Raw genomic sequence first — 23,883 nt, 5'->3', positions numbered from 1 at the left:
TTGTTGCAGTTAACTGGGGGCGTCCCTCCCAGAGACAGACAAGGTGAGGGGAGGCACCGAAGAGAGGATGAAGAGTAGAGTGTGGCAAATGGGAGGAAGGCTGGACACTAACGGAGGGACAGCGGAAGAAGAGAGGTGGCCTTTCCTGTGGCCTTGAATATTGTGGTGGCAAGGGTAGAACTTTTTGGTGGGTTCTTTACTACTGATTCTGACAGTGTGGGAGGCAGGGACAGGGTTCAGGCAGGTCTGGGTGTGGGTAGGTGATGAGGTTGGATGGGAGGGCAAAGTGGGCATTGGTGGCGGAGGGGGAGGGAGGGGACAGGAGCCAAGCTCCAGGCACTGTGAAACCCATGTCATCTGATGGAGCAGTGGGGTGATGTCACATGCTGTGTTGTGGGTGATGACTACAGGCTGGGAGAGCAGGGGGAGACCAGTGAAGCCACCCAGAAAGGACACAAGAGGATGGGTAGAGAGAAAGGTCTGGTCAGCAGTCAACAGAAAGGGCAGGGAGCACCAGAAGAACAAAGCTATGCGGTGGGACCATTCCTCAGTAGGTCCCCCAGGAAAAGGGACAGTGGCAAGCACGGAGAAGGACCGGATCTGGACCACAGGCCTGAGAGTCATTAAGTGTTGGAGGAAGGAGGAGTGTGTGGAAGGGTGAGGAAAGAACAGTGCTAGAAGCAGCCGGGGGTCAAGGCGCGGCTGGCACACGGGTGTGGGTGTGGGTAGTGCTGGGACTTGAGGAAAAGTACTGCTGGCAAACCATAGGGGGCTTGAGGCCCGCAAGGGGAGTGGCAGCCCAGGAGGCGGGCTGGGCTCCCACCGCAAGGACCCCTCCCTGGGATGGAGGGGTGGGCTGCCCCCAAGGGGCCTGTGGGAACACAATGGAAGCCCAAGAAAAGACTGGAGGGGGAGCGGGGCTCTGTGCAGTACCGACCATGAGCAAGCAGGTACCTAAAGACCAAAACCTGAGCTGCTGCTGCTGGGACAGGCTCCGTGGGGTCCTGGGGAAGGACTGCTGGGTGAAGGTGCGGAGTGGGGAGATCGGCAGAGGTGAAGCGTGGGCAGATGAGGTCCCACCAGCAGAAGTGGAGGCAGCAGAACTGAGGCTAGGGGACAAGGGCTCAAGACGAGGCAGATGGGCAGCAAGTGGGTGCAGCCCACAGGGCACCTGGAATGGTGGAGGCTGTGCTGGATTCACCAGCAAGGCGGAGTCCACCCACTGAGCACACGAGCAGCAAGGCTGATGTGGGAGTGGCAGACAAAGGTAGTTGAGTTTCAGGGACAGGAGCAGAGAGCACCTTCCACAGCCATGGCAGGGGGGACAGGACAAGAGGCCACAGTGAAGAGAGCATGTCGAGGGAGACACCTACCAGGGAGGCAGGGCGACAGGAGGAGGGGTGCAGGCAGGACCCATGGCCTTGTGGGTGGACACCGAGTACAGGGGTGTCGGGCTTGGTGTTGTCAGGGGTTGTCAGGACAGGAGGGCAGGTAGAGGGGGCAAGCACCTGCTGAGAGGCACCAGCAGGGAGACTCGGGGGCACTGTCAGAGGGAGTGCACCCAAGGGGTCTGCGTGGACATGTGCCAGGTTCTGGGGGGGCCATCCATGGGGCCCAGGGGGATGGGAGCACAGCGGGGTGCACGGGGATGGGAGCATGGGCCGGAGCATGTGGGCTCAGGGGGCACGTGTGAGGCAGAGGCCCCTGAGCCAGGCTGAGCAGCTGGTGAGGGATGGAGGAAGGGGGGGAGGCACGACCTCCGAGTCCAGCGGGCGGCTCACAGAGCAGCTGAAGGAGTGACTGGGGCTCGGGTGTCAGGACGGGTAGCCAAGCGGGAGGGGCCCGGGCTGCAGCTGGCGGAGGACGTGGATGGGTCAGGGGGTCCCAGGGGAGCACAGTGAGGAAGGGCAGGGGTGGTGCTCGTAAGGGGGCCAGGAGGCCTGTTGACAGGATCGGGGTCGCCTGTGCGAGGGTGGCAGAGAGCCCCGGGGACGGCGCGGATGTGGAGGGACCAGGGGCTGTGTGCCCCGAGTGGGGACCAGCCCTGAGGAAGCTCGTGCAGGAAGAAGAGCACAACACAGGTAAGACAAGCATGGAACCCGAGAGACACAGGAGGCCAGGAGATGAGGTGATACAGGTGGTGGCCCACTGAAATGCAGGAGACAACCCTGGCAGCAAAGGCATGGTAAGACAAAGTTCAGAGAGGAGCTCAAAATGGCAGACCTGAAAAGGTAGGGGGCTTTGGGCGAATTGGGACAAGAGATGGATTTAATACAGCATGTTGGGGACGAAGGGGACAGCAAGGAGGAGCAAGAAGGCTAGTCCAAAAAGAAGGAGATATTGAGGAAAGGCTAGGAAATCATGATGGGCATGTAGTGGGGAAGTGGGATGGGAAGATGAAGAGGTTTCTGGAAGACAAGAGCAGGACCAAATGTGGAGGAAGGGCTGAGCCAAGTCAGTCTGCAGGCAGCGGGGTGCAAGGAAGACTGTGGAGTCTCAGGCAGCCACGGAAGGTGGTCCGTCAGATGAGAGTCGGGTCAGGGAACTTAATGGGAAAACAGAGCAACCAGTGGGGAGAAAATCATGAATGTATGAGGGGCTCCAGTCTGTGACAGGGGCACCGTGGAAAGGGGAACGCAGCCTGAGGGGCTCTCAATCTGGGGATGTCAGTGGGTCTCTGAAGGCAAGAGGGGTGGCGGGTGCGGTACGAAGGCCAGGGCAGGAGCAGAGCTGGGCTGAGCAGGGCTGTCACACCAGAGTTCCGCATCCGAATACTCCAGGGCCCTCGGGAGCCCAGCGGGGAAAGGAGTCACTGGGATGGACGGCAGCAGGAAGGGGGCATAGGCCCCGTGCAGAAGCCATGGCTGTCACCTCAGGGGGATGGAGTCCAGAATGTGGATAGCAAATCCACTTAGACATGGGGGGAGTGGCTGGGAACCAAGGGTGAGGGGACATTTTGCTTTACTAACCAAATGTGTGGTGCTTTCCTCTGTAATGTGGGGCCGTGGGGCTGAAGGATGGAGGTTTAGGGGAGGCAGGGACACCGTGAGGGAACCAGAGGGGGACTGGGGACTCCAGCAGCGCGGGCACCACAGGGTTACACTAGGAAGACGTGAGGGTGCTGAAGGCGCAGAGGGCAGGGACAGGGGCTTGGGGGCTCCTTCCCATGAGGTTGGATCGGGTAGACAAGAGACCAGGTGAGGAGCAGTGGGATGAGGGTGAGAGGAGGGTCTTAAGTTTGCAGATGGGTGCTGTGAGAGGAGCATGACCAAGAGGGCAGAGGAGATCTGCGCCATGTCAGCGAGGAGAGGGGGATGGAGGCAGACCTGGCAGGGGTGGGTATTCGGGCCTGATGGAGGAGAGAAGGATGCACCAGTCAAGGGAAGGAAGAGGAAGAGGATGGGGAAGACTTGGGGTGAAGTCCCATGGGCAAGGGTTTGACTGAAAAGAAGAGAGGAAGGAGGAAGGTGAGGTGGCTGAGGCTGGGGAATAGGGAGCCTCGGGGGGGCAGTGTCCAGAGCCACTGGAAGGACCAGATGAGCGACAGCAGGTAGCCACACAGAGAACATGGCCTGTGCAGGGGATGGAAAGAGATGAGCTGAGAGCAGGTCCTGGGAGGGAGCACACCCTGATGGTGAAGGGATGACCCCATGCAACTACAGGACAGGCTCTGGGGAGCCGTGAGGCGCGTGGGTCCTGGAGAAGAGGCAGGGTGCCGTCCCTGAGCTGAGAGGGAAGGGAAACTGTGCAGCCCGTGGGAAGGTGGCAGGGAGGAGTGTCCAGAGGGTCCCCAGTGCAGGGTGACAGGAGGTGGGCAGTGTGAGGGGTGGCACTGGGGAGGATGGAGTGGAGTGTGGTGGAAGGGAGGTGGGAAGACCCCAAACTGGGGGGGACGAGTAAGGTGAAGAGGAAAGAGCAGGCAGGAATCCAGGCAGGTCCCAGTGGTGCCAATCAGAAGGAAGTTCTCAGTGTCGGGGCCCCCAGTGGGAGCAGAGGCATGAGGAAATCGGGGAGGGAAGGGCTGGCTAGCACTGGCTGCTCCTATAGTCTTAAATGCTGCGGCAAGGGGATAATTTTTGGCCAGGCTCTACTATGGATCCGGCGGGGTCAGGGTGGGAGGTGGGGTTGGGGTGGGAGGGGAATGGGGGCGGGAGGGAGGGATTAGGGTGGGTGGGGGATGGGGGGGCAGGGGTACCTGGGTGGGGAGGGATGAGGTGGGGGGGCATGGGGTGGGGGACAGTGTTTGGGTTAGGGTGTGACATGGGTTTACGGGAGGGGAGGGTTGGGATCAGTGGGCATGGGGGTGGGGGTTGGGAGACATGAGCCAAGCTCTATGTACTGACAAAACCATCTATTTAAACTAAGCTTGTGGGCTGCTTACACTTTTAGGGTTGAGGATGATGACTATAGGCTGAGCAGATGACAGAAAAGATCCGCGAATCCACCCAGAGGGGACAAAGGGACAGAAGCTGCAGGAAAGGTGAAAGGGAAGGTGGGCTTGGCAGGAGTCACCGGGGGAAGTGAGGGCCACAGGGGCAGGGCTCTGCAGGGGATAGTGTCATGGGTCTGAAATCAGGAGGGGTGATGTAGGGAGGGAGACAGTGACAAGCACGGAGACCAGTATCGGACCAGAGATACTGTCACAGTGCCTTGTGTCATCACGGTGGCGGGGGGGGGGGGGGGGGGGGGGGGGGGGGGGCAGGTGTGAAGAGAACGATGAGCTGATGAGCTAGTGCACATGGGGTTTGGGACACATTGGTGTCGGAGTGAGAAGGAAAGAATGTGGTGGTTCCAAGAGGACAGAGCCGGGTCAATGTCAGAGTGGGGGACATGGGGAAACTGGAGGAACAGTGTCAGTGATGCTGCTGGAGGCCAGAGGCACACGGGGGAGCGTGCAGCCCAGGGGTTGGGGTGGGCTCCCACGGCAGTGATTCTTCCCGAGGATGGGGGGGTGGTTTCCACCCGAGGGGGGCTGTGGGCATGGCCCCCGAGGCAGGCCTATCAGAACATCTGAGGGGGAGCAGTGCTCTGCTCAGTCCAAGAACAAAACCAAAAACACACCCGGACGATGTTGCTGGTAGGCGGTCTTGGGGGTCATGGGTCCTCGGGTGAGAATCATTGGGTGGAAGGGGCCGAGCAGAGGGCGGGCAGACAGGCAAAGGGTGAGCAGTGAGCCCCTGAGCTGGGGTGGGGACGGGGTGGGCACCAGGGTCAGGCTCTCAGATGTGGGGGAGGAGGACCGGGCCCAGACAGACAGCGAGCAAGTGGATGTAGCCAAGAAGGCCTCTGGTGGGATGTGGGGGGCGGGGGGCTAGGAGTCCCCGTCAGGGCGGGCAGAGGGGGCAGGCGCCTGCTGAGAGGCACCAGGAGGGAGACTCGGGTGCACTGTCAGAGGGAGTGCACCCAAGGGGTCTGCGTGGACACGTGCCAGGTTCTGGGGGGGGGGGCATCTGCGGGGCCCCGGGGAACGAGAGCACAGCAGGGTGCACGGGGATGGGAGCATGGGCCGGAGCATGCGGGCTCAGGGGGCACGTGTGAGGCAGAGGCCCCTGAGCCAGGCTGAGCAGCTGGTGAGGGATGGAGGAAGGGGGGAGGCACGACCTCTGAGCAGCGGGCGGCTCACAGAGCAGCTGAAGGAGTGACAGGGGCTTGGGTGTCAGGAGGGGCGCTTTGCCCCAAATGCAGCAGAGAAGCCAAGTGGGAGGGGCCCAGGCTGCAGCAGGCGGAGGACGTGGATGGGACAGGGGGTCCCAGGGGAGCACAGTGAGGAAGGGCAGGGGTGGTGCTCGCAGGGGCGCCAGGAGGCCTGTTGACAGGATCGGGGTTGCCTGTGGGAGGGTGGCAGAGAGCCCCGGGGAGGGCGTGGACGTGGAGGGACCAGGAACTTCACCCCCAAAATAGGCCCGAGTGTGATTATGCCCATGCACGAGGAAAAGCACAGGCCAGAAATCACCTAGGAGTCTGAAGAAGGTGGGAGAGTGGAAGGGGGCCAGAGGGAGAGGAGGAAGAGGTGGCTACCTGTCTAATCGTTAGAGGTATCATAGCAGGGCGAGTCTAGGTCATAGAGAAGCCTAGAAAAGTATCGACTTTCTCCCAAATGGCAGACCTGAGAAGGTAGAGTGCCTAGCGGTGAACTGGACAGTAGATGGATTCTGGACAGCACAGTGGTGAGGAAGAAGGTGGCCACAGAGGGAGGAGGGCTGAGAATGCCATAGGTTTAGTCCAAGAGGATGATGTAGGCAGCACGGGGCACAGAGGGGGGAGCAAGGGGCGGGACGCTCGGGTCTGGGGACACTGGCTACAGAGGCTTCATCTGCTGGACAACACAGGTGACAAGGTTTCCCGGGATGGAGAGCAAGAGGATGGGCTCAAATCAGCTGGTGGCCAAGAGGGATGGAGGACAAAGGGGGATCTGGACAGGTCAGTGGGGGGCACAGGGCCAGGGGAATGCACGGGGGTGCAACGGGGGACCCGCACTGAAAGAATGGAAGCAGGGGCGGTGAGGGAAGGAGGACGAGTTCAATGTGCAGGCCGGCTGCTCCCGTGGGCAAGGGCTTAACTGACTGAAAGGAAGAGAGGAAGGAGGAAGGTGAGGTGGGTGAGGCTGGGGAATAGGGAGCCTCCGGGGAGGGGGCAGTGTCCAGAGCCGCAGGAAGGACCAGATGAGGGACAGCAGATGGCCACACAGAGAACATGGCCTGTGCAGGGGATGGAAAGAGTGTGAGCTGAGAGCAGGTCCTGGGAGGGAGCACATCCCAAAGGCGAAGGGATGACCCCATGGACTACAGGACAGGCTCTGGGGAGCCCTGAGGTGCGTGGGTCCAGGAGAAGAGGCAGGGTGCTGTCCCTGGGCTGAGAGGAAAGGGAAGTCGCGCAGCCTGTGGAAAGGTGGCAGTGAGGAGTGTCCAGAGGGTCCCCGGTGCAGGGTGACGGGAGGTGGGCAGCATGAGGGGGGCACCCAGGGGCCAAAGGAGAGGGTAGCGTGGTGGATGGAGCCAGGCGGGACACCAAGAGGGGAGCAGGGAAGAGGGAGGTGGCCGAGAATGCCTTCTGGCCCCCAGAGGAAAGTTCAGAGAGGTGGGCCAGCGAGTGGCAGCCCGAGCCAAGGTGTGGGCAAGGAGGGAGGACAAAGAGGTGGTTGCAGGGCTGCTCCTGCGGCCCTGAATGTGGTGGCAGGGGAGAACTTTTCGGCCAGGCTCTTTACTACGGATCCAGATCCGGAGGGGTAGGGTTGGTGACAGGAAGTGGGTTTGATCGGGTTGGAAGGGAGGTCCTAATCCTTAGGACCAATGGGTGTATGTGGCGACCAGTGTGGGGAGACAAGGGCCAAGCGCCAGGCGCAGAGAAGGCACTTTTTAAAAGTGACCTTGTGGACTGATTATACGTCCAGGGTTGAGGGTGATGAGCAGACCGGAGAGGATGGGAAAGACCAGTGAATCCACCTGCAGGGACACCGCAGACTAGCTGCCTGACAGGTGGAAGGAAAGGACACTTGGCAGGAGCCACAGAGGGACACGATGGGAAAGGCTCTGCAGGGTGATGGAATCACTGACATATCCAAAGGGGTAATCTAGGGAAAGAGACAATGACCTGGGGGTGTTACTACTGGGGGGCCATGACAAGAACAAAGCCCTAGTGCACACGGTGTTTGGGTATGTTGCGTATCAAAGAGTAATTATGGGATGGAATGTGGTGGTTCCAAGAGGACAGAGCCGGGTCAGTGTCAGTGGGGTCATGTTGGAATGTTTGAGGAAGAAGTGTGATGGAAGTAGAAGACTGGAGGTTCACGGGGGAACGTGCGGCCCAGGGGTCGGGGTGGGCTCCCACGGCAGTGATTCTTCCCGAGGATGGGGGGGTGATTATCACCCGAGGGGGGCTGTGGGCATGGCCCCCAAGGCAGGCCTATCAGAACATCTGAGGGGGAGCAGTGCTCTGCTCAGTCCAAGAACAAAACCAAAAACACACAAAAAGCAAACCCAAAAACACACCTGGACGATGTTGCTGGTAGGCGGTCTTGGGGGTCATGGGTCCTCGGGTGAGAATCACTGGGTGGAAGGGGCCCAGCAGAGGGCAGGCAGACAGGCAAAGGGTGAGCAGTGAGCCCCTGAGCCGGGGTGGGGACAGGGTGGGCACCAGGGTCAGGCTCTCAGATGTGGGGGAGGAGGACCGGGCCCAGACAGACAGCGAGCAAGTGGATGTAGCCAAGAAGGCCTCTGGTGGGATGTGGGGGGCGGGGGGCTAGGAGTCCCCGTCAGGGCGGGCAGAGGGGGCAAGCGCCTGCTGAGAGGCACCAGCAGGGAGACTCAGGGGCACTGTCAGAGGGAGTGCACCCAAGGGGTCTGCGTGGACACGTGCCAGGTTCTGGGGGGGCCATCCATGGGGCCCAGGGGGACGGGAGTATAGCGGGGTGCACGGGGGGACAGGAGCGTGGGCCGGAGCATGCGGGCTCAGGGGGCACGTGTGAGGCAGAGTCCCCTGAGCCAGGCTGAGCGGCTGGTGAGGGATGGAGGAGGGGGCGAGGCACGACCTCTGAGTCCAGCGGGCGGCTCACAGAGCAGTTGAAGGAGTGACAGGGGCTTGGGTGTCAGGATGGGTGCTTTGCCCCGAATGCAGCAGAGAAGCCAAGCGGGAGGGGCCCAGGCTGCAGCAGGTGGAGGATGTGGATGGGACAGGGGGTCCCAGGGGAGCACAGTGAGGAAGGGCAGGGGTGGTGCTCGCAGAAGCACCAGGAGGCCTGTTGACAGGATCGGGGTCGCCTGTGCGAGGGTGGCAGAGAGCCCTGGGGAGGGCGTGGACGTGGAGGGACCAGGAGCTGTGCTCCCCGAGTGGGGACTAGCCCTGAGGAAGCTCATGCAGGGCAGCTCTTGCAGAGCCAGTGAGGCACATGGGAGACAAGGAGGAGGCCAGCAGAGGAGGAGATTGGAGAGGTGGTGGCCCATTTACAACGCTGGTGACAACACTGTCACTCCAGGGACGGTGACAAGAGGAAAGGTCAGAGAAAAGCCCAGAGAGTGACCTCCTCCAAGATGGCAGAGGGTTTAGCGGTGATTTGAGCCACCGATGGATCCAGCACAGCACAGTGGGGTGAAGAAGCTGGTCAGGGAGCAGGAGGGCAGGCCCGGTAGGGAGCAGGTGTCAAGGGAAAGAGCTGCAAATCGTCCACAGGGCCCGCAGGCAGTAGTGAAGCCGGATAGGATGCTGAGGCTAGAGCCCAGAGTCTGTCTCTGAGCTCAGTGATTCTGCACACAGTGTAAAGGAGAGACAGTGGAGTCTGGGGCAGCCATGAGAAGGTGGTGGAAGGATGTGAGCAGACGGGACACTTGGGGGAGTGGATGGGACAAGAGAGGGATAGGCAGCGTGGAGAAGTAGTGAACCCATAGGCACTTCAGGGGCTCAGGCTCAGTAAAGGGGCATCATGGAGAATGAAGCAGTGCCTACAAACTCCCCACCCGGGGAATCGGCAGCTCTGATGGGGGCAAGAGGAAAGGCGGGTGTGGTATTGAGGCCAGATGATGGGTGCATGCTAGTGAGTACAGGAAGGCGTGGGTGCGGTTGCACCCGAGGGTAAGCACTTTTTCACGGGACCACAGACAATGCGTACTACGGGACAGCTGGGTCTAAGGTGTGGGTGGTGCAGCGCAGTCAGGTGGACTTGGTGAACCCAGTACCGAGCACTGGTAAGGATGCCTGCTACAGACGGCACCACACTATATATTTACTGTTTTTCCAATGGAAATGAGCAGAGGAAAAACTAAAAGCGAAGTGGTTAAAATGAAATTGGAATTAGGCTGACAGTATACTTGTTAAATAACTCTCTGAATTATTGTGCCACGTACTAAAAGTTATGATGCACAGCACTGCCTTTTAATTTGATTATAGTTAATGGGATAAAGGAAAATGAGAGAAATTTATAAAAATAAGTTGTTGTAGAAAAATAGGCGGCTGCCTACAAACTCAGATAATCCCAGTGAAGTGGGTGGGTTCAGGAGAATTAATGGTTATCTGGTCAATCTGTGAAGTGAAGCCTGAAGCCGCTTTAGGTGTTCAAAGATGAAGATGCGTCTAAGTCATGAGAGGAATTCTGAGTGATGAGAGTAGGTTAAGGACGAAGTTCCCAAGCGGAACCAAGGCTGAGCGCTATTCACAAGCAGAGGTTTTTTTTCCTAAGGCCAAAAGAAGGGAAAAGAGGAAATGAGGGGATATGCCACATTTATGTTGCCTTTTGGAGAGATGTCAGCATTTAAGAGAGGCAGCAATAAAGATCTGTACCTTGATGATGGTGTGACTAGGGAACACGTAAATAGGATGGGAAGACAGGCTGAAAGTAAGGGGGGGCGGAAGGGTTCGGAGCCCATGGGAATCCTACAGTAGCTTAAGCGAGGACAGAGGTCAAGGAAGTGGCAGCAGAGTGTACAGTGCAGCAGCATCCCCGTGGCAGGAAATGTCATCACTGTCCCCCGTGACAGGTTCTGACACCTGTACTGTTAAACTGGATCTCAGGATGGATATTTGCTGATGGAGGCTTTTTGAGTGAGTTTATATTTAGATGGGCTGCAGTGGTCTGAGCTCAGAGATGCGATGTCCTAGGCCTCACAGCCCATGAGTACGACCGTTGAGGGGTCATGGGATTCTGAAGAGGCAGTAGGACAGAAGTCCAACAGAGAGCACCCTTGGGGGCCAGCGAGTGGCGAGGTCTACAGATTGTCACACCGACAGCTGTGCCCTGCCTGCAGCATTAGTCCCCAGAGGAAAGCAAGCTGCTGGATAGGAAAGGACGCTTAGAACGTATGCTACCTTGAAGGCTTTTCTAAACACGTTGGCCTGAAGGAGGAACTGCTGGAGGATAGGAGACCGGTAGGACTAAGCTGTGGCACTGATGACTCTTTCTACACATCACTGTCCGTGATCTGAGGGAAGGACTTATAGGACCATCTGGATGTGGGGTTCAGGTCAGTTTTGTCAGATGGGGTTTAGATTTTTTGCACACATATAAAGTAAGGGGGAGAGAGAAAGTTTAAAGATATAGCAAAGATCAGGATAATCGTGGGAACAACTCTCTGGAGATTGAAGGGCGTGGGTCCTGTGAACCGTGGAAGACTTGATTTTAAAGAGGATAAAGGGAGAAGGGAGAAGGTGGATACTTCCAGAACTGAAGCAATAACAACTTCTATTTATTGAGTATTTACTATGTGTCTGGCACCATGCTAATCATCTTAATTTCATTTCATTGTTACAACAATCATAAAAGGTTTACAGAGATCTAATAATCTGTCTAAGTTACCCAGTCCATATGTAGCAGAGTCAAAATCCAGATCCCAATCTATCTCCCAAATCTATCTATCTCTGTCTTTCTATTATGCTATACAGTTTTCAAGTTGATAGAAATTACAGTCTGTGTAACTTTTTTGTTTGTGATTGTATAGAAAATATACTTTTTGAAATTAGTAGAAGTGATGTGTAGATCTTCAGGTGATTGAAAAAATTCATAGTATTTTCAGTGGGGAAAATGCAGGGGGCCGGGGTGGGGGGTGGTATGAAGACTTATTACCGTCTATGCCCTGGTATTTCACTTCTGTTCTTTGCACGGCAAAGACTTTGAATTGGCCATAGATTAAAAATGTGAGAATTTCTAACCAAGACTAAAGAATAGAAAGGAGTTTGGTTTTAAGCAGGTATCTATGATGGATCCAATCTAAATTGACTACTAACAATTAAGTTTTAAAGGTCCGAGTGTTGAGACAAAATTCCATTTCTTTTCTCCAAGATGGAAGGACAAGAATTTTTAACTCTAAGCAAGAGTTTAACACAGCAGATTAGCAAACCCTTTGAAAAGTTTAACAGGAAACAAAGAAAATTCCCCAAGTGCCAAATTTTTATAAACAAAATACTAACAAACCATCAAGCAAAAGAGTCCATAGCCAGCAGACCAAAGGTTGAAACCTCTGGGCTAATTTGTAAGATCTGTTTTAAAAATAAATTAACTCCTTAGAAAAGAGGGGTGAGAAAACCTTCCCTATATACTTCTCTTGGTAGAAATGTTTTCTCTTATTGTTGTGGTTGTTTTCTCCTGTACTATGTAATTTCTGTAATTTCGATATTGTTGTTTTCTGTATTTTGATATTGTAAAACTTGTATTTCTTGTATTCTGTTAAGACCACTCCCTGGGGTGTGAGGCACCTGAGTTATCAATTATCTAAGTGAACCTGGGGAAATGGGAGGAGCTAGTATTCTCAGTTGGGAAGAGCTGGATTCTTCAGTGAGTTCAGCATCTCACTTCCCTTTAAAATTAAGTTGCAAAGTAATGGCATCCCTTAAAAAACAGAAACCTTAGAAGTACAGTAAAGGGAGGAATTTTGAAAAAAAAAAAAAAAAAGGAGAGGTAGCTATAGGCAAAAAAAAAAAAAAAAAAGAGAGAGAGAGAGAGAGAGAGAAATGCAGTTTCCCAGGATGATGACCAAAGCCACAGGACTGTGTTAAGACTGGGCCCAGCTACCAGTTTGGACACAAGAGTAAATAAAGCTAGCTTTACTTACGAGTGCAGCCAGCTTCTTTAGTGGCTGGTGGACATACTTTAGACCAATGTAACCAGAGGGAAACAGACCAGGTGAGAAAATGAAGCCAAATGGGGATGGAGATAAAGAAACTTCATAAAGGGATAAAGGAGGTGATTAAAAGTCAAAGTCTGATGATGGCCTAATGCTTGAAGGAGAACACTGGAGGCCAGTTAGGAAAGTGCCTTCCTACCCAGGGGGTTATGGATCCAGAGTGGCTGAAGAAGAGAAGTGCAGGTCCGCCGAGGGCCAGAGGGAACCACCTGGGATTCCGACCCAGCAATGGTGCCAACTTGAATCTACCTCGTGCTAGAGTGAGTAGCCTGGTCTATCGTCCAACACAGATGAGATTGGGCAGTGGCTCCCAGAATCAACATCTAAAAAGGGAGTTGGTAGAGGGGCTAAGAGAAGGTAGGTTAAGCCCCAGACAGAACTGAATGATGACCAGGGATAACTATTTACTAGTACTTTTACGATTTCTTGTAACTCTGTAACTTCCTTCGCCAGTATTTGTGAATTTTGTTAACTTCTGTTTTTTCCTGTACCAGTAGTAGTAAAAATTGTTTTTTCGTGTACCAGTAGTAAAAATTGTTTTGTTTTTTTTTTTGTGTGTGTACTAGCAGTAAAAATTGTTTTTTCCTGTACTAGGAATAAAAATTGTTCAAAACATAAATGCAGTATGTGTGCTTATTTCTATAAAAACTGGATAACAGTGTTGAGATGAGGAGTGAATGTGGCAAGAGAAGAATTCAGGTGGGAAAATGGGAAAAAAAATCAAGTACCATAAATACTTGACATTCACAAGACTTCAAACCCCAAATCTGTAGACACTATTGGCCCTAGCAGTTGGGCCTCCTTCACAGGCCTCCCCATCCCTCTCTCAAGACTACTTTTAGGTCATGGAGAGAATTACAATGCCCTTCCCAAATGTGGATACACAGAAGTTGACTAAGCCACTCATTAGGATGAGACCTACTGTCAGACCCCTGCCTTCTGCTATGGGATCCTCAGAAACAATTATTTAAAAATGCCATGGAACTACTAAATACAAAGTCCTTAGGATGCCCCAGAAACAAACATCAGGGAGAAGGAGGCCATGATCCTTCACAGGAGACATCAGGTACATGAGCCCTCATTTTAATGATTACTCTGTTCTAGCAGAAAACTGGAGTTCTTTTTTGAGCTACCACTTTATATATTCAGTCTTTAAGATTAAACATCCAGCAAATATTACTCGGAGACTTAGTTATAAAATTAATATTTCTGCAGCACCAGTTAATTTTATAAATATAAATATACCATCATTATCATTACATTTAATCCTGGAAAAGAACTATATTCCTGAACCCCCAACATTCACCCAGACATTTAAGAGCTTAAGTTGTAACGCATCTTTACTCCCGTCTGTTCCCTCCTGTGAGTGAGTACCTGCTGTCGAGTCATCATCAGGCAGGCGCACGAGAGTGTAACATATGCCTGGTTGATTGTAAGAGAGGCTGGGGGCTGGGATGCAACAGAGCACTTCATAGGAATCTGATGGCTCCACCTGCACAGTCACCTTCTCCAGTAGCTGGTCGTTAAGAGTATTGGTACAGTCAAACTGAAAAGTCAGCAAACAGAAACATTATGAAGGTTAAAATGTTTTTCCAGCATGTTGTTCCTTCCCACCCATGACCCATGACTCTACTCTGGAACTTGCTAGCCCTTCTCTCTCTAAACTGTCCTGCCAGTCCACTCCTCAGATTTTTCTTGAGGAAAGAGCAGTGGCCTTGAGTTCTTTTTGTTTATATTATTCATCAGTTTCTTCTCTTCCTGATTTTGAGCTCCACCAAACAAGACGGTAGAAGTCTGATAGCTAAAAACCAAATTGAAATCCAAGTTCTTGGAACAACCCGTTTAATTTATCCTGATGTTAAATGATGATTATTTTTATAATACGTATATTCAGACATTTCGGTTTCATGTCCATTTAAATTTTAACCATCATATGAAGGCATTTCTATAGCTACGGAGTTAGGAGAAAACCCAGAAATAAGGACAAGTTACTTCTCAGTAATAAATGGAAGGGGAATCAATACTCGGCTCTGAGCACATGGAGCCACTAGAGGAGCCAGTGGTGGCACTTCTCTTACCTGGAACACAATGTGATTGGTAAACATGTGCTTGATGCAACGAACAAAATATTCTGTTTCTGCTTCGGTAAGTTGAACGGGCTCAGAAGACTTGAACAAGGGTCCTAGATCCATAAACTCGGGAATGGCAGCCAATTGTTCTTTTGAGAAAAAAAGAAAAGGTGGAAGAAAGTAGCATGAGAGAGGAAGAGACATTACTCTGAGTGCCTAAGAGGTTTTAAGTTTCCACTGCCTTACTAACAGTTGAAGGCTCAGCTAATATGTCCCCAAACTTTAGTGAAATAATCTTTTAAGAGAGTTTATACTAAATTATTACAAGGAAGAAAAAAAAAACTAAATCCCTAATTTTGTAAGAATCTGAGTTCCCTGTTAACCAAGATAAAGAGTTAGGGCCGTATTCCCAGTTAGTAGGTTAGCAGTTGGAAATTGAAAAGTCCTGTGGACTCCAGGTAGCCCCAGCAACTGCTACCTATTACCAATAAATATTCAGTCATACAAAGATTTCCTGTACTGAGAATTAATCACATTGAATAAAAGTAGTGGACTGCATTATATTTACAATGTCTAGGATGCAAGACTATTACTTCTATCCATCAAATCATCATACCTTGGAAAATGTCTTGCCTGGAAGGAGCCACCTTCTCTGGCTTAGTGGCCACAAGTGTGATTTCTACAAAGACAGATATGAGCAATCAAGTGAGCTTCCCTCCCACTATCAAGCTAAAAATGGAGACAGAAAGAAATGAGGGCAGAAACTTCCAGCAGATATGTAAAAAGCTATTCCCAAATCATACCAGTAGGTTCTCTGTCACCTTTTTTAGAGAGATGCCCAAATTAAAATGTATTTAGTCAATGTTTTTTGTGAAATTATAAAGTGGCCCTAAACATACAGAATTTGCTTTAAATGGACCACGATGTACCCAAAAAAATTACTCTTAAAAGGAGGAAAAATTTATAAAACAAATCTCATGATTCAAACAGGAAAAATTACTTGTATAATATCAACAGAAAAATTGAAAATTTTGAAGGTTAGCAGGAGGTCTTTCATACTCAATTTGAGCCACTAAACTCTTTTTCTTTCTTTCTTTTTTTGTTGTTGAGTTTTAAAGTTACACATCCCTTGGGAATATTTTAATGATCCTGTCTCATACATTCTTTCACAGCAAACCTCCAACTGCTATTGCTGCACCCTCAACCCTCCCAAAAACACAAACCTCTAATAGCAAAATTAACTAGACTTTGAAATAATTTTATTTCAGAAAATAAAAACAGGAGGTAACACCGTAATCTGTGCTCAGAGACACACAGTGACCACTAACATCAAATGCTATTAACACTTAACATTGAAAGAAGGAGGGAAAAAACATGGGATGCCTAGGAGGCTCAGTGGTTGAGCCTTTAGCCCAGTTCATGATCTGGAGGTCCTGGGATCAAGTCCCACATCAGGCTCCCCACAGGGAGCCTGCTTCTCCCTCTCCCTATGTCTCTGCCTCTCTCTGTGTCTTTCATGAATAAATAAAATCTTTTCAAAAAACAAACAAAAAAAGCCCTAAATTTGAGTCATGTTCATATTCTATGTAAAAACCAGGGGAAAACTTTATTTTTTAAAAAAGATTTATTTATTTGAGAGAGAAAGAGTGCATGCACTCACGCAGGTGTAGGCGAGGGGCAGAAGGAATCTCTCAAGCAGACTCCCCACTGAGCTCAGAGCCAAGGTGGGGCTGATCTCCTGACCCTGAGATCATGACCTGAGCCAAAACCAAGAGTCTGGATGCTCAACTGACTGAGCCACCCAAGTGCCCCAGGAAAAAACTTTTTGAAACCCTAATTAAAAAAAATATGCATCCATCTTAGTTCCATAAGATTCAGGAGTGACAAACAAAAGAAGTATTTGAGCAAATATGCTAATAGCATATTTGGTGTAAAACTACTCACAAATAGAAAAGCTAACAATTAAGCATTCTGCTTAATCAATTACCTGCTTTCTGTTCAAAGACAGGAGCCATAGCGAGAGGAATCGATTTCATGTCAAAGGGCTTTTCCGAAGGCTCCAGTGTGTACTGGTGTAGGGCCTTCTCCATCCCTGGCACAGAGACGGTGAGGCCTACAGAACAGAAATCTCAGCATTATAAATAACTTCTTGCCAGGATCCAGACGGGCCCAGATTTATAATATTTACCTAAGCTTCCTGAAGAAAGAGAAAAGTACAACCATAGACTTTATAACCAAAATAATTAAAAATAAGGCTGTTTTATAAAACTGCCTCATAATTTTGCCCAAGGCAGCAGGGGAGCAGAGCCTTAAAAAAAAAAAATATCCAACAAAAGAAAGCAACTTAGCTGTGTGGGAATAATCATAACAGAAAGAAAAAAGGTAAACCCAACCAAAAGGGAGCTCAAGAAGAACCAGGAATAAGCAATACTCTCTGGGCCTCTAGATACTTTAGGTTCCTCTAGAAATGGCAGTGCATTTGAAGACAAAAAACAAGCATTCGGCTCATATGCAAATCATAAGACAATGCTTCCAAAGCAGCCCTCGAGGAACAGGGAACAAGGGTGTTATTTGTCCCGTTCTTGGCTCCCACTGACCATTGAAGATATATGTAGCATTCAGTGCCATCTGCCTCTGCTGCAGCACATTCAGATAGAAAGTAGCTCTGTCCCGAACCTCATCGTCAGTATCCATCATACACCTGTCCAGAGGACACAGAAGACGCCCGTCACAGCACACCCAAAACTTCCGATAGCTTTCTCTACCACCATACCTAATGGGCACAGTTCAGGCCGTATGGTACTACCCTTTATAAAAGAGTTCCACAATGGCCCCCAGTGGGTCCTACAATCTCTGTAAATTTGGGAGACTGTTCTAAATCAGTAAATAAAATAGGGTCGTTCCAAATCAAAGAGGCACTACCTGAGCAGGCTTTCAAATAACGAGGAAGTATACAATGTGAGAGCAGTCTCGAGTCTAGTCTTGAAAATGCAACCACGTGACCCTGGTGAAGACTTAGACTTCTCTATAACTGAGAGATGGAAATATTCTGCTTTCCAAGGATACTAACAATTATTCAGAATCCAGTCATTGTTACTACTCAAATGGCAATTTGTTTTATTTAAGCCAGCAGCATTTGGCTTATAATTTTTCTGCTTCAATTACAAGATGTAATCACAGAGTATTTGCTAAAGTAGGTCTTTTCCTCATCAAATAGGGAGTCATGGAAACCATGAAAAGCTGATTTTTCAACTCTCCACAGTGAATCACTTCGAAGTTGGCCCCTATTATGCAAATTGAGGCACAGGCATTTAAGTTACTTCCTCAAACTTACACAACAGAAATTCAGTCAAGATCACGCGTACACAGCATATGCAAAATTACTAGATAGGTGACAGAAGTGCCATTTGCCCCTGACCTACTCCATCAGTTCCACTCTTGGGCCTCACAGAGCATTTAATATGAGAAATTCTCTATTCAGCCATACGGTGTTCTTAAAAAAAAAAAAAAAAAAAAAAAAGACATTCTTTTACTTACCTTTGTAAGAGTACAAGGATGCTTGGGAGAAGATTCTCATTTTGAGCCCCAAATTTAGCCAAAGCACTCACAGCAGCTATAACGAAGCATAAAATAAAACAACATAAATACTATATTGGTTTCTGAGAGTTAAACAATAATCATTCAAAAAAAAAATGAGAGAAGCTCCCACATGTTCAGCGGGAATAAACTTTCTTTGTGCGTTTCTTGATTTTATTTCTTTGATCCATGTGAGCATAATTAGAAATCTACAGGCTCAAGGGAGCTATGAATAGGGAAATTCTCCATGCACTGAGAAAAAAGAATCACGTCTACTTTTTATGAGTCCTCCTCCACTCTGATCACAAGCCCTTATTATACCAGTGATATAACCCAGCTTGAACTCAACCAACCAGCCCAAGCATAAAAAGAAATGCTACTATTAAATTCATTTCACTCAGTAAAGATTCACTGGCCTGCCTAACTTGGGCCAGGAATTGTGCTAGGTGTTGGGGGTAGAAAGAGAAAAGACACAGTTCCTGACCTCAAGGAGTTGTACTCTAATAGAGAAGACAGGTAAGTAAAGAGATAATGACAATGTAGCAGAGTAAGTCCTGGTAGGATGACATACAGGATGCTATGCGGGAACAGAGAAAGGAACTTAAATCAGAATTGATAGAGCAGTCAGACAAGGAATTGATGCCTGCCACTGCGCTAAAACTTGAAGGCCAAGTAGCATTAGCCAAGAGGAAAAGGCAGGAAAGGACCATTACCAGCACAGAGAATGAGTCCAAGGCCCTTGGCCCAAGGAAGTATGTACAATACTGGAAGGGATGTAGCCGAGCGAGGCTAAAGCAGAGGCTCTGCGCTGGAGGGCAGGGGGGCAAACAAAACAGGTATGGGTCAGCCTCAAAATTCTGAGTGGACATTAAATATGGGATTAATTTTTGTGTTTGTCGCAGACTGCACTATGGCCAATCTGTAAGCAGATTCTATAGGCAGACACCACTGTGGTGGCCGAGTGCAGAGAACAGACCAGACACCTGGGGGACGACACGCAGTCCGACCAGTCGGGCATCTGAAGTGGGGGAGAGCCTAGAGCAGCACTTGTGAAAACAGAGACAAAAGACAGTGGAGGAATATTAAGGAGGTAGGGTTGAACGAATTTTATCAGAGGGCGGATGGGAGTTCTAGAAGTGCAGAAGTTTCTGTCTTCATAGCCGAGGGGATGGTAAAGGTGAAGATTTGAGTTTGGGTTGAACTTGAAGTGCCTTTGGCAGTGGACATACCGGGTCAGGAAAGAGACACAGGACTGCAGGGTCACAGCACACCGGGGGAGCTCAGAGAGCGACCCCCAGAAAGAGAGTGTGTGTTGGTAAGACAGACCCCCCAGAAAAAGGAGTATTTTAAGGAATGAAAGGCTCTAGAAATAACCCCGGGGAGAGATGGAAGAAGTGGGCTGTTGTGGATACCAAGCAGAGAGAGAGTTTCAAGATGAGTTTAGTCAGAAGTCCACTGGAGAGGTGAACAAAATTAAGAACGCCAGGGACTGACTTGATTTTCCAACTAGCTTATAAGTCATGTTTACAAATAACTTCAGAGGGTTTTTAAGAGAGCTAGGTTTTTAAGAGAGCTAGGTTTTTAAGAGAGCTAGGTTATAGTGAGTTGAAGAAAAAATGAAGAATAAATTCATGGAGGCAGTCTGTAAAGCTACAAGTTTACCCCATGGGGTGGCAGGGGGAGATGTCTAAGCCAGTAGCTAGTAAGAACGCATCAGAGGAACATTTATATTTTTCATAGGAGAGATTTTCACCTGTTTGTGGGCTAAGGGGAAGGAAAGATTAGAGAGGGAGAAGGAAGTGAAAAAAATTTCCTAAGACCTGATAAAAAGTCACTTAAAAATACACAATTCCTAGATATTCATACTGATGGCTGTAACTCTGAAAAAAAATGCACGATGCCATCAACATATTCCCATTATACTGAAAGTCAAGGGTTATTCATCTCTAACATAAGGCGGAAATCAGGATGGAAATGGGAATACAAAGAGCTGTGCGTCTGGCCTAAGTATGCTCCAAGATCCTGCCGTCAAATAGACCTTGCAACTTCATTTTCCAATTTCCTATCACCACCCCCTTGAGTTAATAAGCATTCAAAAGATTAACAGTTACATCAGTATCAGTGTTCCAATGACTCACCAGCTCTGACAGCCTCATTCTCCAGTACGACCCTATTAAAAATAAAGCGGATATACTTGGAGGGGACAGGCGTTCTGGGGCCCTCTTTGCCCAACAAGTGTAGAATCTTAGTAGCCAGAACAGTGTGTTCACAGTCCTCAATGAATTCACAAAGGTGGGCTAGACCTGCTTCTTTACCCTCAGGGTTCTCTTCCACAATGCTGATTATGCAGTCCACAATGGCCCGCTTATATTCAAAGCCTCCCTGGCAAAAGAGAAAACTGCCATTCATTCTGAGGACGCTTTCTGGAGAAATGTTTCTACTCCCAGGCTCAAGCTTCTAATATTCAAATTTCATTTCCTTTCCCTTCTGAAAGAAACAAAAGTGTTTTTTCTCCAAGTGGGAAAACTAAAACGATAGCACATTTAGTAACGATAAGATGGCAACCAGAATTAAGCATACCATTTGGGGGCATGCCGAGATGATAAAACTGTTTTTTTTTTTTTAATTTGTATTTATTTATGATAGTCATACAGAGAGAGAGAGAGAGAGAGAGAAAGGCAGAGACACAGGCAGAGGGAGAAGCAGGCTCCATGCACCAGGAGCCCGATGTGGGATTCGATCCTGGGTCTCCAGGATCGCGCCCTGGGCCAAAGGCAGGCGCCAAACCGCTATGCCACCCAGGGATCCCGATAAAACTGTTTTAAACACAATGTATGGTGTTTCATGGGAATTGTAAATATTTAAGAGGGCAACTTCCTATGATGAAAACATGTCTACCTACATCATCTCGGAGCATGTTGGAGAGGAAGGTCATCATGACGCTGTGCTTTCGAGGGTATTTCTGACAGAGAGCACTGATTGCCTGTACAACCACCACCTGTGGAAAAACAAATATAGACAGGACGTTCATCTTTACACCTTCAGCTACCAGGTATACTTTCCCTCTTACTGTTGGAGCTAAGGTGGTACCGTTGTTACCTGGATTGGCAATAATGGCCCTTCATGAAAGATAGGTAAAAAAAAAAAAAAAAAAAAACACTTGTAAAAATGAAGTTCATCCAAGAGACCCCAACCCTTTGTTCCAAGCCAGTAAGCACATAAAATCTTTAAAGTAAAGAGTAAAGATTAAAAGCATAAACAGAGGGGCATCTGGGTGGCTCAGTTGGACTCTTGATGTGGGCTCATGTCATGATCTCAGGGTCATTGAGATCAAGCCCCACGTCGTGCTCCATGCTCAGCACGTGGTCTACTTGAGATTCTCTTTCTCCCTCTTTGCCCCTTCCCCTTGCTTGCTCATGTTTTCTCACTCTCAAATAAAAAAATTAATTCTTTTTAAAAAGCATACACAATCTCCTTAGAAGAAATAGAAAATTACCAAGGAACTACTTCACAAAATGGTTTCTAGGAAAATTTTACCACAACTCTGAAGACCAGCATCAAGACGTGAGCAATGTGAGATTTTCCCCTACCCACAAGCTAACAAGTTAGTCTGCCACAATTTCATGGATTGCTGGTAGAGAGAACACAAGACTCCTGGATCAGAGATGAAAGACAATTAAATACAGCAAATGCAGTGGATAGAATATCAGCATTTTGAGGCCAGGTTCCTCAGCTCCAATTCGCAGAGGGCAGTGTGTAAAGGGCCACAGTAGCTCTAATTACAGAAGAACCCCGAGGTGTGGAACTCAAATATTTTACAGAGGGTAGTAAGCATGCCAGACCTTTGTGCTGAAGGGAAACATCTTTATTATCCTAGACAGTGAGCATGCTTGCTTTTTGCTCTAGGGAAAGCACTAGCTATATCTTCTACTGCTGCACAGAAACCTGCCCCTTTTAGAGGGAGACACTGTATCTTCTGAGACTGGAAGAGATCTTGCACTATACAAAGGGAGCATGTATAAGCATAACTAGTTAGAAGATATAATGGATACAATAATTTTTAACAGCAACAACAAACAAGATAAAATACGAAAAGCATTTTAAAAGCATTTAAAACTAACAAAAACACTATAAAAGATTCCTAAAAGGCACAACAGTAGACTTGAACAAATGAAAAGATAACCCTTGTTCTTGGATAAGATGTCTCAACATCATCTAAGATGTCTCTTCTCAGGAAGCCCGGGTGGCTCAGTGGTTTAGCGCCGCCTTCAGCCCAGGGCCTGATCCTGGGGACCCAGGATCAAGTCTCATGTCGGGTTCCCTGCATGGAGCCTGATTCTCCCTCTGCCTGTGTCTCTGCCTCTCTCTCTCTCTGTCTCCCATGAATAAATTAAAAAAAAAAAAGATGTCTCTTCTCCCCTAAGTTAACTTATAAATTCAACGTGATCCAAATAGAGATGCCAATGAGATTTTGCATGAAGCTAGACAATACTAAAATTCATAAGGAAAAATAAACACGTTAAGGATAGCTAGGGAAACAATGAAAACAAAGCCATGTCAGGGGACTGAGAGATACTAATACATCCTACAAAAGCCTGTATATTTAATAGTGTGTGGTACTGATACATAAATAAAGAACAAAACAGAACAGGAAGCCCAAAAACAGACCCACATACATATGGAACTTTAACATATGATAAAGGTGGTACCTCAAATCACTGGGGCAAAGACAGTCTTGTAAATAAAATTGGTGGGGGGGGGCAACTGGATAATCACTGAAAAAGGAGAAGATTAGATCCAATTTCTCATACCATATATAATAATAAAATCCAATGAATCAGAGATCTAAATGAAAACATGGAACTATGTATGTATTAGAAGAAATCATAAGTGAATCTTTATTCACCCAATTAGATTCTATAGTCTGAAGGGAAAGCTCCTTCCTTTCTTCCTTCCTTTCTTTTTTTTAAAGGAGTGGGAGGAGGGAAAGAGGGAGAGGGAGAGAGAGAACATTGGGTGTGGAGCCTAGCGTGAAGCTTGATCTCATGACCCTGAGATTATGACCTGAGCCCAAATCGGATGCTTAGCCAACTGAGCCACCCAGGCGTCCTTGAAGGAAAAGCTTTCTAATACCCAAGAGTCAAATGCAACGAGATTGACAACCCTTACTACATAAAAATAACAAACTTTTGTACAACAAAAGACATAAGAAAAGGCAAATGACAAACTGAGAGAAAATATCAAAACTTATTTCATAAGGAACTAACATCCCTAATATATAAAAAGCCTGAAATAACTGAGGAAACAAAAGACCAAAATTTCTTTAGGAAATGGAGAAAAGAGATGAGTAAGTGATATTCAAAAAGAAATATTAAATGATCTTTTTTTTTTTTTTTAATTTTTATTTATTTATGATAGTCGCACAGAGAGAGAGAGAGAGAGAGAGAGAGGCAGAGACACAGGCAGAGGGAGAAGCAGGCTCCATGCACCGGGAGCCTGACGTGGGATTCGATCCCGGGTCTCCAGGATTGCGCCCTGGGCCAAAGGCAGGCGCCAAACCACTGCGCCACCCAGGGATCCCTAAATGATCTTTAAAAATGTAAAAAGATGTTTAACTTCCCTCATAAGTAGAG

The 23,883-nt window shown here is 49.0% G+C and overlaps 1 protein-coding gene across 5 annotated transcripts in view; it reads right to left on the bottom strand.

Annotated features, from left to right (window-relative positions):
• The window catches only part of COPG2 (COPI coat complex subunit gamma 2), a 114,676-nt gene that overhangs the window by 27,976 nt on the left and 62,817 nt on the right, over positions 1–23,883 (bottom strand). For all 5 annotated transcript variants that reach the window (XM_026010843.2, XM_072764052.1, XM_072764053.1 and 2 more), the window contains 8 exons: positions 21,153–21,248; positions 20,389–20,632; positions 18,212–18,287; positions 17,272–17,375; positions 16,662–16,787; positions 15,291–15,353; positions 14,684–14,823; positions 13,980–14,151 (listed from right to left, as the gene is read on the bottom strand). In XM_026010843.2, the coding sequence (XP_025866628.1) occupies positions 13,980–14,151; positions 14,684–14,823; positions 15,291–15,353; positions 16,662–16,787; positions 17,272–17,375; positions 18,212–18,287; positions 20,389–20,632; positions 21,153–21,248 (1,021 nt within the window). The remainder of the gene's footprint in view (positions 1–13,979; positions 14,152–14,683; positions 14,824–15,290; positions 15,354–16,661; positions 16,788–17,271; positions 17,376–18,211; positions 18,288–20,388; positions 20,633–21,152; positions 21,249–23,883) is intronic.

This window comes from Vulpes vulpes, chromosome 7, assembly GCF_048418805.1.
Source record: "Vulpes vulpes isolate BD-2025 chromosome 7, VulVul3, whole genome shotgun sequence".
Taxonomy (NCBI): domain Eukaryota; kingdom Metazoa; phylum Chordata; class Mammalia; order Carnivora; family Canidae; genus Vulpes; species Vulpes vulpes.
This window is presented reverse-complemented; position numbering and strand designations above follow the sequence as displayed.